Genomic DNA, 14,996 nt, shown 5'->3' on the forward strand with positions numbered 1-14,996 from the left:
GTACTCTGAAAGCAGAAGACAGCTTGGTTGAGTACATACCATATTAAATGTACACAGCTAAGAGCTTTACATATGATCTCTCAATTAATCTTAGCATCTCTGTGAGTAGATATTATCAGAAAGCTGTCTCAAGGTAACTACCGGGAAATGTTGGAATCTGAGCCAAGATCCACCTTCCAGGCTTTCAACAAGTCACGCTGTTGCACTGCCCAGTGGTTAAGAGCCCTCTGTATTAGCTGTGTAATTTTAACTCTTCACCCCAAGTTAGAGGTTAGGTCTCAGATTGAATAAGCATTATAATAAATCCTAAATTCGTGTGAATCATTTACGCATGAAGGCTGACAAAAGTCGGTTAAGTGTCATGTAATGGTAAAATGAAAGGATTATCACTTTTTTTCCTTAGGACATTTTAATGCCTGGGATGTCATAAATGTCCTTACTGGTTTAATGAATATAATGCTATGGTGAAAATAGAACTCAGGACCGCCTTCTTTGGCCTGCCTGCCTGGCAAAGTCAACCTTTATTGTCATTTTAGTATGTCTAAAGCAGGGTGTGTTCACTAAAGAAAATTCAAAAAATATGAATTTTAAAAGAATAAAGCAAAAAACTCCCACGATCCTATTTATTCCAAAATAACTATTTTTAATAGCCTGGTTTATATGCTTCTAAACCCTGTTTCCTGATTTTATTTGTGTGGGTGTACACATTTTTAGTGGAATCACATAATGCACACAGTGCTGTAGGTGTTTTTTTCTTTTGATATATTGTAAACATACCCGTATTACCAATTTTTCAGACTTTTCTGAATTTCAAGTTCCCCGGCTGTATAAAAACAAGTAGTTGTGAGAGTCAAATAGTGTGAAAGCACATTGTAAGGCTTTATTACCTTTGTTTTCTTTTTCTACTGCTAAATCCATCCTTTGTCAAGATATTTTCTTCAAGTATTCTGTAAGAGCCCTTCACACATCAGATTAGTAAATTAGTAATTTTTGAAATGCCTGTGTCCCTGAATGCTTCAAGTTAGCTGCTGTATCTGTGGGTCCCCACTCCTGTGCGCAATAATTGTCGGAACTGTTTGTCGGCACCACCTCTGAATCCTTTAGAAGTCGTCTCTTGTTGTTCTTGATCTCTCAATATTATCAAAATGTGCTGCTGGGCTTGCTTGTTTGTTGACATTACTTTTCAAGAAGTACCATTTCCAAGTATATTCAGGAACAGTGGCTTGAAATAGGCAGTGTTTGTGTAACTGTAAATTTCTTCCTTAACATTGAAATCCTTTCTTTTTCACTGTCTGGGCAGATGCTTTTGGGATCTTGATTATTCTTTGTTTTAAACCAAGTTAAGACTTTGAAAGAGTGTAAACCACACTAATCCTTACTATTCTCTGCCCACTCTTAGCTAAATGGAAGGGAATTTCAGATCTGGAAAGATAGATGTGAATATGGAGCAGTCTTTGGGGGAAGGGATAGATTATAGATGTTTTTTATTTTCTGCTTTTTTATATTTATATTTTCTGTAATGACGAATATTGCTTTTGTAATAAGGAAAGAAAACTTTTTATTTTTTTCTAAAGTCTGCAGTCTAAATGGACAACTAAAAGATAAAGGTTACTTTTATTATAAATTATGGGAGTTTTAATTTATCTAGTGTTATAAACAAGTTTTTCACAAATATTCTTACAAGTTTCTTAATACTTTTATTTTATAGATGTCCTATTTTAGTCTTGTGAAGAGTTTAACATCTGCCTTTCCAAACATGTATAGTATATCACGGTAAGTTTATAATCCATATTGCAACTAAAGTTATGAGCCATACTGCCAGTAAATTTCTATTCTAAATTGTGATGGGCTAGTCCAACAAATTGGATATGCTGTTTAACTAAGTGCTACAATATCTGCTCTATGTGATCTCTGCCTTTTGAAAAAATGGGAATACATTTGTCCCTTGGTATGGTGGAAGGGGATTGGTTCTAGCCACGCCCCCACCTCAGATACCAAAATTGGGGATGCTCAAGTCCTATAATATTTGCATACAACCTATACACATCATCCCATATACTTTATTTTTTTTAAAGGAACATTTATTTATTTATGGCTGCACTGGGTCTTTGTTGCTGTGCACGGGCTTTCTCTAGTTGCAGCGATCATGGGAGCTGCTCTTTGTTGTGGTGCGTGTGCTTCTCATTGTGGTGGCATCTCTTGTTGTGGAGCATGGGCTCTAGGCATGCGGGCTTCAGTAGTTGTGGCTCACGGGCTCTAGAGCACAGGCTCAGTAGTTGTGTTGCACAGGCTCAGTTGCTCTGCAGCATGTGAGATCTTCCCGGACCAGGTATCAAACCTGTGTCCCCTGCGTTGGCAGGCAGATTGTTAACCACTGCGCCACCAGGGAAGCCCCTCATCCCATATACTTTAAATCATCTCTTGGTGACTTATAATACCTAATACAATGTAAATGCTGTGCAAATTGTTATAAATACAATGTAAATGCTGTGTAAATAGTTACCAAGCATGGCAAATTCAAATTTTGTTTTTTGAAACTTTCTGGAATTTTATGAGTTTATATATATAAATATATATTTTTATATATATAAATATTTTTTTTTCAGTTCGAGGTTGGTTGAATCCGCGGATGCGGAACCCATAGGTATGGAGGCCCAACTGTATAAAATTTAAACTCAGAACACAATGAACATGGTTTATATGTCTTTGATTTTATGGGTTCTCAGGGTCCTGGTTATAAAAATTGATGTATTGTTGAGCAAGATCAGAATTCTGTTATGTTTTTCTAAATTATAATGACCTTTTTGTATTCATGCTTAATTTCCAGCAAGCATCTGGGCTTAAATTTCCCATCATCATACTCTGCTGTATATATATGCATAGGTTTGTATAATTCTTACTTAAAAGTGAAGTTATCTCAGTAAAGTAACGCTCAGTCTCCCACTGTGTGCATTTCTGCCTCTCCAGGTTCCATCACGTGACGCCAGCAGTGTGCTGCTGTAGTAAAACACGGAGCGGTGAGAAATACACTGATCCTTTTAACCTTGGCTGGAGAGACTTGAAAGGTCTGTACGAGGACATCAGGAAGGTAAGATATTTTTGACGGTGCTGTAAAGTAATGTTGATTTCTTAGAATTATGCGCAAACAGTGCAGGTTTTCACATGTGTGCCGTGCTGTTGCAGATTTGATTCCCAAATGTCAGGTTTCAAATGTTTCTTGAGCAACAAGTGTGGGGCATCGTGGAGGATGCAATGCAAGTTACTATCCAGAGGGGGGTGATGGCAGAATTGGGAAACGGAAAAAAAAGGTACAGGCAGCACGTACACGTCCAAAGAGTCATCTAACCTTTCCTTGCCAAATCCATCACGTGCTCCAGGCCTGGTGAGGCTATGAAGCCTCCGGTGACTCCTGCTACTGTCTTCCTGTCCAGTTCTGAATATCAGTGCCAGGCTGACCCAAATAGGGCTTTCTTCGCTAAGCATTCTTTTCCCAAAATTTTCAGTGGCCCCCAGCCTCACGTGGATTCTCAGATGCTGCCCAGAAATGTTCACGTGCCCCTGGTCAGCTTCCTTCCCGTTTCAAGGTTCTGCACTTTGCCCCTGCAGCCCCCACCTGACTCTCCTGTTTTCACCACTTCCTGTCCAGTGGACCACGCAGAGGCCGTGAAGGAGGAACTCCCTGAAACGCCTGCTCTGGGCCGTTTGCAGCCCACACTGCTGCGTGCCGGCCTCCTCCCCTCCCACCTCAGTGAAGTCAGGGTTTCCTCCTTTCCAGCTTCATCCCTGTACCTCTGGTTAAGTCCCATCCCCTTTGCCTCCTTGGGGCCCTAGGAACTCCTCCTGCAATTTCCTGTTCTCCTGTCTTTATCTGCAGACTCGCCCTCTTCATTCTCTTTCAGATCCATTTTGGATGCTCCAGCTTCTTCCTGTTTGTCTTTTAAAGGACCATCCCTTGACCCTGTGTCCTCCTACCCCTTCCCTTCCAGTATTCTTGGCCTCTCTCTCTCTTTTGCCCCTTCACCACTGCTCCGCCATCGCACTGTGCCTTCCTTTCCAGCCTCTCCTCTGAAACTGCCTTTGCTTCCCTCCACCAAATCCAGTGGGTACCGCTGGTTTGTATCTTCCCGGACTCTTTGAACATTGGACACTGTTCACCACAACCCCCTCTGTGAAACCCACCTCTTGGCTTCTGCACTCTGCTCGTCCTCCTGACTCTTAGGCCATCCTTCAGTCAGCTTCCTGGGTTCCTCTCTGTCCCCTCCACCCCACCCCTGTTAATTGTGCCGTCCCTGGGGTTCTGTCGGCTCCTCTTCTCTCTCTGTCTTCATGTTTACCCATTCCCATGCTTATGAGTCCCACATAATACCTCCAGTCCAGATGGAATTTTCTCTCCTAAACTTTGCTCACTGGGCAGCTCCCTGGAATGTCCATGACTGTCTCGCACTTGGCAGATCTGAAGCTCTACGTTTTCCTACAGTTTGTTTTTTCTCTTGTTTTTCCTATTGATTGGAGGCTGCCACCCAGGAACCCGGGGAGGATCCTCGATGCAGCCTCCTCTTCCCCTCCACACCCTCCTCGTCTCGTCTGTCTCTTGCCTTCAGTCCCCAGCCTTGCTTTCCTCCTCCTGCCCTCAGCCTGAGCCAGAGACGCCCCCGTTGTGCTCCCAGAGCAGCTGCACTTACCTCCACGACAGCAGTCCCCCCGCAATGTTGTTTTCCTTCCCCCATCTAGACTCTGAGCTGCCTGTAGGCAAGGGGCTGTCCTATTTATCTTTGAAACCTCTGCGTTTATTATCGTCCTTGGCACTGAGTCAGTAACTGAGGGAGTGAGTGGCTGGCCTGCTGGACTGTGTTCACTTGAGCCCTGCTGAAGGTCCTTTGGGTCCATTTGTAGCTTCCATTGCTCCCAGGGCATAAGCTCTGGTTCTCTCCAGCAAGTCCCTGAGGGACAGATACAGTAAACACACATGCCCATCACCAGGAAGGCTCTCCCTCTTCTTCAGAAATCAAAATCCTACTTATCCTCTAATCCCCAGTCAAAGCTCATCTCCTCCATGAAATGTTCAGTTTTTCTCATCCACACTGATCTCTCCATTCTTTGAACTTTAATGCACTTAACGTACGGCATTGTTCAAGTTACCACCATATTATTCACTGAATGTTTCACATTTTTTAAAATTTTGCTTTCCCAACTCAGTTGGAAGCTCCTTGCCATCAGGTAAACCATGTCTTACACTTTCCCTATGAAACTTTGGCTTGTGTGGCTAAGTAACGGCTGAGCCAGACTCTGACCCTTGCTCTTCTTTCTGGCCACGTCTCGTCTTGCAGCCCCTGATACCCACTGACCTCCTGCTTCATTGGCTCCTACACTCCCCATCTTTGTCCTCTCCCCTCCATCTTCCAAGCTGCAGCCAGCCCTGTTTCTTTCTCTCTCCAGCTGTCACTGGCCATCTGGTGCTTTCCTCCCCCAATCTGCTATCTCTTGGAGTCATGGGGCGGCAGCAGTGCCCACCCCAGCACTGAGGCCCCTGGGGGCGAGCCAGGCATTGCTTGTGGCCCAGCCACACACAGCCAGCTTTATGGCCATACAACATTGGAACCGTTTCCTACTGAGTGTTGAATTTCTCAGTTGAAATGAATACACTAAAATCAAAGTTTTGTGAAAGAAATCCCACTGACTGTGCAGTTATGATGCTGTATTGACACCGAGAAACTTTGTTTCAGGAACTGTTCATATCTACAACAGAACTTAAGGAAATGTGTGAATACTACTTTGATGGAAAAGGAAAAGCCTTTCGACCAATTATTGTGGTGCTAATGGCCCGAGCCTGTAATATTCATCATAATAACTCCCGGTGAGTTATTTACTTTCTCTCCTTTATTGGTTTTATATTTGGCAAACCTTCCTTCCCAAGGTTACTGTTTAATCTCCTGTTTAAGAAGTAGCATGTATTTGAGAATTCACTTTGTGGTAGTTAGTTTCTAGCTTTGTGTTCCCAAGGTCACCCTGGAGTCTAGTCTGGGCATCTTCCTTTTCCATGTTTTTTAGTATCCGTGGAAGAACAACTTCAGCTGCAAATAAACATTTTGGAAAGAATTTTCAAAGCCACATTGAGTTTTCTCATTCAGAAGTAAAGAATACCAGGATGTATGCATACTTGTAATCATTGTACACATGAGGCCATTAGTCCAAAGGTTGATGGTTCTAAAGTCATGAGTTAGGCCTGGATTCTGAGCACCACACCCACTGCAGGGCCTGACTTCCTGTGGTCTTTGGAAACGTGCCAAAGAAAAATCTTCTTAAAAGAAGGCATTTTGACTATCGGTCTTCAACTTCTATGTTTCAAGTATGTGTAAATTTTTCAAATATTAAAACAACTGCAATGTTTTAATATTAAAGGAAAACGACAATGGACCCATTGCCATTATTTTTTAGACTCTGCCATGTTACTGGAGTGTCTTCATAATTTTTTTTGTTACATCATGTAATCTATTGATATAACCTCCAGTAGACAGTAATAGACTCATACATTTCCCTAGTGTTGAACATTTGCATTACATTCCCTTTTCTCTGTAGATAGCACTTTAAGGAATGCCTAAGGTTTGCCAGCACTAAATTTAAGGTTGCTGTCAGAACGAGTGTCAGATGTTGCTTCTTAGCACATGCTTGCCTCTGCCTGCAGCCGTTTGTGCCCCGCTGCTGTGCCTGTCCAGCTCCAGGATATGATTCCATGCTCATGGGTGCCTCCCACTTACCCTGAGACTTGCCAAGTGCTCACAGTATAGTTTGAACAAGCAGTGAAATCTCTGGCAGTGACCGTTTTCCCATCATCAGGACCACTTTCACCTCACCGGAAGGCAGGGCAGCAGAAATGCTCCCTCTGAACCAAACTTGAAATACCTCTCACATGGTCTAGAACTGGGTTTCTCAGCCGTGACTCTGCTGACATTCGGGGCCAGATAATTCTTTGCCGCGGGGACTGTTAGGTGTCTTGTAGGGTGTTTGGCAGCCCCTCCCCTAGTTGATGACGACCAAGAAATTTCTCCAGACATTGCTAGATGTCCCCGGAGGAGCAGAATCGTCCCTGGTTGAGAACCACTGGTCTAGAGATAGTGTGTGTTTATATTATTAATTTCTCAGATTAACCCACAATACAGCTCATCACCCTCACAGAAAACAAGGGAAGGAAAATATTCTGCATTGCTCACATTAAATCCTTTCAGCTGTTATCCCGAGTCAAAGTCTTCAATTTACCTCATTGAAACTGTATAAACTGTTGGTTGCAGAAAATAAAGGGAGACTATATACCCAGAAAAGGCATTGCTGGTTTAAAAACAAGGAAGTTCAATTCTGCCTTCTCCAGGGATGTTCTAGCTACAGCGTAGGGCTTGCTGAAGGCACAGTGTGGAGGCATCGGGATGCGAGTCGTGACTGTGGCGTGCACTTGGGTGGTACAGTAGCCTAACGATATTATTCTCCAAGCCCCAGCTTCTTGAGAATACTTACTTCATAAGGACCCTTTTGGATCAGGCTCTTAATAGGCCAAATATCGAGCTGTTAACTTCCAAGCCACTTAAAGCAAGAGGGGGTGGGGAATGGGGGGAGGGCCTGGGCCATTTGTGATTTTGCTTGTCGAAAGAGGTTTAGAGCCATGTGGGGCAAAGGTAAAAGATTCTGGGCAGGACCACGCAGGCCTCTGTTTCTAGCTGATGCCGCCAGCAGCCGTTCCACTACTTCACCTGCCTGCTTGCTGGTGTTGGCAGAACTGCGAGAGGCCTGCTTCATCATTTGACAATCACAGTTTAATGGCTTATTAGACATCATCGTCTTGCTTCTGAGATGTGTATTACATAGGTTAACAGTAATCCTGGAGGGGATTTTGGAAAACAGAATAGAACAGATACCTTAAGAAATGGGGGGTGGGGGAACTACCTTCTACTGAGTTTCTCTTTTTCCTGTGTTGAGCTTGTCCGTCGTCCATTATGTGTTCCCTGCTAGATCACTTCACTGGGAGTTCTTAACCTGAGGTCCATGAAAGCTGGGGTGGGGGGTGGGGGGGTCTGCGAGCCCCTTAGAATTGTGTGCAGAAATTTTCATATGTTTGCACGCAAAGGTATACACGGCTTATAGCATATTCTTAAAGGGTAATATGGCCCCCAAAACCTTAAGGCTTCATCTTTATTTTTCTTCTGTGCATCCTGATAACTACAGTACCTGGTCAGGTAAGGTAGGATGCATACAACAGATAATCAGACTTGAAAGGTCCAGAAAACAGAGTTGTGGTGGATTCTGAGCCACGCTGCCCAGATCCCCCTTCCCTGAAGGACCCTTTGCCCCAGCTGCCGGGCCAGTGTTGCTGGTGGAGAGCCTTCAGTTCACAGCCTCTTCAAGGGTTGCCCCGGCTGCAGAGAATCCTCTCACCTTAGCCAGTCCACATCCAGGGACTGACAGATGAAGGGCCATTCTAGCTCCAGAGCACACGATGGATGGGCCTGCGCTGCAGAAACTTCTCCCTCTACCCTATCCTCATGTCTCCTCCCCCTCCCTCAGTTGTTGATCCCAAGGGCATTTCTGAGTAGACATTCTGTACTTTAAACGTGAGAGTCTGCTTTCCCGAGAACCCAACCCTCAACAGAGTTCAGCAAAACCCAACTACCTGTGGGTCAGAACTTACCTTATCAAAGAATCCAAGTCAGAACTGAGCTTTATAAAGAATAGATTCTGTGAAATTGCTCTACTTATTGACCACAACACAATTAGTGTCTCTTCTCAAACAAGCCAAACCTGTCCTACTCAGAGACCTCATTGAAGGCACCTGTTCTTATCATCAGTCTGACACCATCAGTTTCTCGTGGAAATCTTCTGGCACTGGAAAGTGGATATCACTGCCAGTGATTGGGATAACAGGCCTACTGAAGTTACATTGGGCACAGATCTGTTGATCTTGACTGTACAAACGGTCAAGTGGCATTGAATCCCGCTAGTCTAGTTTACAAAGCCAGACATTTGATTAGATAGAACAGATAAGATGCAGTTTTCACATTAGTAAATAGGTCAAGCTTCCAAATGCGATAAAACTCTTAAATTCAGAGGAAGTAACTTTTGTGATTGTCATAAAGACAAAGGAAACTGCAAAAACTTACTCTAGGGAAACTGTAACAAAACAGTCATCACAGCACCAGCTCACACGAATGATTCCTGGAGTCAGGCCGCTAGCGATTCTAGAACCATTCTTGGTTTCTGTGTGTTCTCAGTCATTGAGCCAGCTACTGCTGCGGCGGCTTATGGGTTAGGAAGGTTGGCGCCACGAGAAATATTTTTGTCTTTAACCTAGGAGATGGCACTCTTGATGTGTCCATACTCATAATTAAAATGGGTCTTGACGTAAAGTCTGTAATAAGGGATACCTGCTGAGGTAGAGGAGGCTTTGATAACCAGGTGGCTGTCCATTTCATGGGTGAGGTCAGGCCCAAGCCTAAGGGGAACATCACTGAGAGCAAGGCGGCAGTGGGGCTTTGAACGTGGTGTGTGCTCACTCGTTGGCTCCCACCACCCAGGGGGAGGCTGATTCTATCACTGAAGGACTCAGCGTCTACACGTTCATCAGCCGTGCGCAATTGAAAAAACCCAAATGCTGCTGCATTCTTTTGCACCCTGGATCCTGTGGAGAAAGCCAGCCTGGATAAGCTGCAGGTCTGAGATAGCATCATGGAGTCACTCTCCACATGTCCAGGGCTTCCAAAATGCAGTGTTTCTTCAGTGGCAGGAAAATAACCAGGAGCATGAATCCTGCATCATTTACGATGCAACTTTGCAGACATCTGTTTTTATCTGGATATAAATCTGAAAGATTCAGGAGCTGCTGCTCTTGAATGTCAGTTAATTTTTCTTGATACTAAAACTGCTGATGGATTTGTTACTGTTAGGATCAAGTTTAAAACCGCTCTTCCCTCCAAAGAAAGGCAGTCTCCACTGTAGTCTGGTGCGCTTGTTTGGGTTTTCAAAGGTGAATGGCCAGTGACCAAGGAAAATGACGTGCTAAGCAAGTTGGAGCTCACAGGTATCCCTCCTGCACTCTGCTATCCCTTAGAAGGAAGGCACCTTTGATGTGCATGCATCAGTGTGCCAGTAAGGAATACAGGGAAAGGGAACAAGACCGCAGTGGCTGGGGGCAGAGGCCAGGGAACAGAAATATTGGGCCAAGGATGAGAAGCGAGAGTGAGGGGTGGGCAGGAACGCCTTCCGTCCCCCGCGTTCAACCTGGACGCCACTGTGGAAGGGGAGACACTTCAAGGTCGTGTCAGTAATGTGGAGAAACAAGATTTTAGACAGATGAAGTAAAATCAAGTAATTTTAAGAACCAGATCACTGAAAAGGAAACATTTGCGCATCAGCAGAAGAGGATGGTGAAAGTAAGAAACTGTGTTAGGCTGAAAAATGGCCCCACAAAAGTATGCACGTCCTAATCCTTGGGACCTGTAAGTGTTACATTATATGGCAAGAAAAGGGTCTTTGCAGATGTGCTTAAGTTAAGGATCTTGAAATGGGGGTGTCATCCTGGATTATCTGATGGGCCCGAAATGCAATCATTTGTATCCCTAAAGAGGGAGGCAGAGGGAGATTGCCATTACAGAAGAGAAGGCCGTGTGAAGATGGAGGGGAGAGACTTGAAGGTGGCTGCTTCAAGCTCGTGGCCACAAGCTAAGGCCCTCCAGCAGCCAGCACAACTGGAAGGAGTGAGGAAAGGATTCTCTCCTTGAGACTCTGCAGGAAACCTGGCCTTGCCGATACCTCCATCTCAGTTCAGGGAAACTGCTTTTGGACGTGTGGTCTCCAGAACTGTGGGAGAATTTCTACTGATTTAAACCACCAAGTTTGTGGTGTTTTGTCACCGGGCCACAGGAAACTGGGACAAACCCCATCGTTCACATCATATCGCACGAGTGCGGAGTGTGCCTGCTGGGACTTTTCTCTCCCTCTGGAGGTACTGCTTCCGGATGCACCAGATCTGGCAGTGCAGACCCAGGGGGGAGCTGAACACTTTCCACAGTGTCAGTAGTTGAGGGACCCAAACTTGTAGCAAGTCAGCTCAGTGGCAGATAAAGATAGAATCTTAAGTGACGTGGATATATTGTTCAGCATACTGAAAACTTCAATGTGTGTACTTTTATCAGGTAACAACTAGGAGATGCAGTTCACATCCTGAAGAATTTTAGAGACAGACAGAGAGAGACTTTGTTTGCGTTTTAACTAGAGAGTTCTTCAGTACCAAACTGATAAAGTGTTCATTCGTGCCTTTAAAACTCGAGATGATGCGAAGTGTCAGAGAAGAGGAGGTCACCCTCCCATGACTGTGCCTTTCAGAACAGGGGAGACTTCCTGCCCTCCAGCTCCGAAGAGACTTGGGGAGTCGTTGGCATAAGACCTTTAAACTGGGCCCCCAAGTTTCAGGTCATGCCTGCGGTTTAGAGGCGGGGCTGCAGGGGGGCAGCAGAGGCTGAGCTTGTGTCAAATCCCTTCTCAGGAGAAGCTTCCGTTTGGGGCTTGCAGTCAGGCGAATACTCCACTTACAGAGCAGCATGTCCCCAACTTTGTGTGTCAGGATCACCAGGACTGCTGCTTCAGAATGCCAGTTCCTGAGCCCCATCGTGAGGGATCCCAGTTCCTAAGTCTAAGGAATTTTCAGTCTGTATGTTCAAGAGTATTGATTTTGACACGGTGGGCAAGAGATGATATTTAAGAAACACTAATCTCGTCAGAGTTCTCACAAACAAAGTGAAACGCTTCTGTTTAGAATTGGCAGAAGAAAATAAACAGAAGAACATTGGGAAATAGAAACAGAGCCTTCTGTAACCCAGCTGAGAACTCCGGTCTTTATACAACCTCTGTAGCTTTGGGAATAGAAACTTCTCTGTCTCGGTTAGAGTGAAACCACATTTACTATTTAAATTCTTCTGCTTCCCTCAGTTGTTGAAAATCAGGGTAACCCATTGATAAGGTTTGATATTCTTTTTGGAGACAGTTTTCCCACACTGGGGGTTTACTTGTCATTTCTTTAAGACTTGGCATTATATATCAGTATGAATAGGAGGAAAAAGCATTTTATTTAAATCACATGTGAGCTTGGTGAAGGGTATGTGGGGGGGTCATTATATTATTCCATCTGTTTCCATCTGTGCTTGAAATTATTCATTATAAAAATGTTGTTTGAAATCTAATGAAGAGGGAAAAACCTGACTGTTGTGAGGGGCTGGCTGAGTCATCGCACGCTCTTGCAGGTGTGAAGGATGGAGGACAGAGCCACCTTTCGAGACTCAGACTCGGGGCCTCATTTTCTCCTGCTGTCTCGCCTGACTGGTTTTTCTTAGCACCTCTCCCAGAAGTTGGGAAAGTGTGGCAGCTCTTTCACAGCAGGAAGTAGACATGGTGCCCAGTTTTTTGAAGGCATGACTCAGTTCGGTACTTCGAAGATTTCATCTTCAAAACAGTGTGAGTTGTTTCTGTGATCTGTAAATTTGGGTTCCAGACCATTATGCTGTACTGTGGACACGTAGTGACAGTATTTTCCAGATAGAAGCTGGCACATGTTAACGGCTAATTGTGCAGGAAAAAGTACATCAGATAAAATGATAAAGCATCTAAAATGTGATGTTTATCCTATGTAGGGGCTGTGTCACGATGCCAAATAACTTTCTAAGCAAGAATCCTGATTTCATCAATTTAGCCATAGAAAAGGCACTTTTACATATATGTAGTCTATGAAATTTCAGGATATTTTAAGAAATCTTTGTTTTAATATCTTCAAATTACAAAAAACTCCAGTGTCTCAGTGAGTACTGCCATTTTACTGCAGCTTCCCAGCAGGACCCCTGCCTGCTGACATAGTTTGTGATAACGGAAGTGGTGCCCGACCTCTAAATACATGAGAAGGGCTTAGAGGTCTTACCAGTTGTTTAAGGTAAGATCTACTATTAATGAGTAGCAAGTGTATATTTCATCAGACTGAAATTCATTGAGAAAATGTTCTAAAGAAATAGTCTTTCTATTTATGTAGAAAACAACGGTAAAATGCACATCTTTTCTTGTGCATTAAGATAGGATCCAGTAAATTTACCTGAAAAATACTTAAGGTCCAAACTTCCTTCTATAGGGTCTGTGAGTTTCTCACAGAAGGATTCAGAACAAGCTCTTGGAAGCGATCCAAAGCTCCATTTTCTCATAAACTAAAGTAGTTTTACAGGATGATTTGTCCCTCCCCTGTTTCTTTACTTCTCCCTCCTCAGAAGAATGTGTTGTGATCCATAAGTGTTTAGAACTGTTATAATTGTGACATTAATAAATAACGTGCGGCACTTTACAGTTGATTTCTGGGCTAAAAGCAGTTGGAAGATTCTGAGGTTTAGTTCTAAAAATCTTAAGTAAGAGTTGCTGGTAAAGCACCATATTTTAAAATTACATTTCAAGCAAGACGGGAAGATAGTCTTCAGGCTGATTTAGTGTTTGTAGTTAAATTCCAGCATCTTTAGTGTTAGTTATACTTCATTTTTCATGGCTTTCTGCTGGATCTGAGGAATTGGAATGAACACTGGCTTTTGCAGATGTTCAGATTAGGTTTTTAAAGAAAAAAAGTCACATTTCAGTATCCCTCTCTCTTTTCTCCCCTCTAAGAGAGAACATGGTGATATTTGAAAAGTAAGCTCTAGGAATAAATAAAACATTTAGTTAGCGTGTGTTTGAGCCAGGCTTCTGTTTTAGATTCAGAAAATTCAGTTGGTTATTTCTCCAGTTTGATTTTCTTAAAATTCCGTTTTTTAAAATTCCCATAGATGATGATGGTGAGAATAATGATGATTAAAAAGAAATTGGCGTTCCCTTTTAACTGTAAGAGTCGCATCCAAGTATCTTCTTGGGAATGTTTCTCCTGTATTTTGTGTTAAATCTGGGAAATGAAAGTTTAAATTTCTAATGCACAGGTTAAATTTGAATTGGAATTCATATTCCAGTATGAATTATCAATTCATATTGGTAACCAATATCAGTAGCCAATTGGAATTATGAATTCCAGCTCTCTTGGTTATCAAGGTCTTCTTACTAAATATTTAAGACATTATTAAAAGCTTTGAACACAGTGACCTTTGGTTCTTTCATACACTTCTTTAGAATGCTCTTCACCCATCTTCCCCATCCACCCCTGAAATTTAATTGTAACCTAACTGTAAACTTGACCAACTGACCAAGACCACTGTTGTAGGACATAACGATGATTCTTCAGCCAGATACCCAGACATCTCAGGTGTTTATCCTTTTTTTGTTGTTAATTATACAAATTCCACTTCTTAGTGTGGTGTCCCGAAAACATAATCTTGGTGCAGGGTATCATGTGCATTTTTAAAATGTCCTCCAAATGATAGAATTGGCTGTGTAGGGAAGCCAAAGTTTTTATATAGTTTCTCTTAGAGAAATAAAATTCTTTATCCTAGATCCGATGTCCAGTTTTCACAAGATGATTGCTGAGAAGGTTATAGGCGGTGTCTCTGTTAAAAAGCATTGCTTTCTGTTAACTAGAAATGTGCAAGCAAGCCAGCGTGCCATAGCCTTAATTGCAGAAATGATCCACACTGCCAGCCTGGTCCATGATGATGTCATTGATGATGCAAGTTCCCGAAGAGGAAAACACACAGTTAATAAGATCTGGGGTGAAAAGAAGGTACGGCTTTTTGGTTTTTTAAATCTTTCTTATTAAATCCCATACTCTTTGGATTGCATTTATTTTCCAGATTTGTCTCATTATAAAGTAAAATATGGGCTTCCCTGGTGGCGCAGTGGTTGAGAGTATGCTTCATCAAATGTGGTCTTCCAGCTTTCAAAATAGTTTTCGATGTCTGGTCTATACACAGATGTTTGATCATGGATAATAGCACAGAAAAATAAACTTAGTGTTCCTGCTTCTTCACAGTTTTATATAGAATTTGGTTAAGGAAGGAGATTTTTGTAGT

At 43.1% G+C, this 14,996-nt stretch overlaps 1 protein-coding gene across 10 annotated transcripts in view; it reads left to right on the forward strand.

The window, feature by feature from the left end:
* The window catches only part of PDSS1 (decaprenyl diphosphate synthase subunit 1), a 58,958-nt gene that overhangs the window by 2,664 nt on the left and 41,298 nt on the right, over window positions 1-14,996 (forward strand). For 7 of the 10 annotated variants that reach the window (XR_003002895.1, XR_003002897.1, XR_003002896.1 and 4 more), the window contains 4 exons: window positions 1,709-1,773; window positions 2,968-3,088; window positions 5,724-5,854; window positions 14,566-14,707. Coding sequence is in view for 7 of the 10 variants with exons in the window: in XM_024742286.1 (XP_024598054.1) it covers window positions 1,709-1,773; window positions 2,968-3,088; window positions 5,724-5,854; window positions 14,566-14,707 (459 nt within the window). In the remaining 3 variants the exon portion in view is untranslated. Of the gene's footprint in view, window positions 1-1,708; window positions 1,774-2,825; window positions 2,884-2,967; window positions 3,089-5,723; window positions 5,855-12,462; window positions 12,490-14,480; window positions 14,708-14,996 lie in introns of those variants that run through there. The other 3 variants (XM_024742291.1, XM_024742292.1, XM_024742293.1) reach the window with 3 other exon arrangements.

This window comes from Neophocaena asiaeorientalis, unplaced genomic scaffold, assembly GCF_003031525.2.
Source record: "Neophocaena asiaeorientalis asiaeorientalis breed wild unplaced genomic scaffold, Neophocaena_asiaeorientalis_V1.1 scaffold781, whole genome shotgun sequence".
In the NCBI taxonomy this organism is placed as follows: domain Eukaryota; kingdom Metazoa; phylum Chordata; class Mammalia; order Artiodactyla; family Phocoenidae; genus Neophocaena; species Neophocaena asiaeorientalis.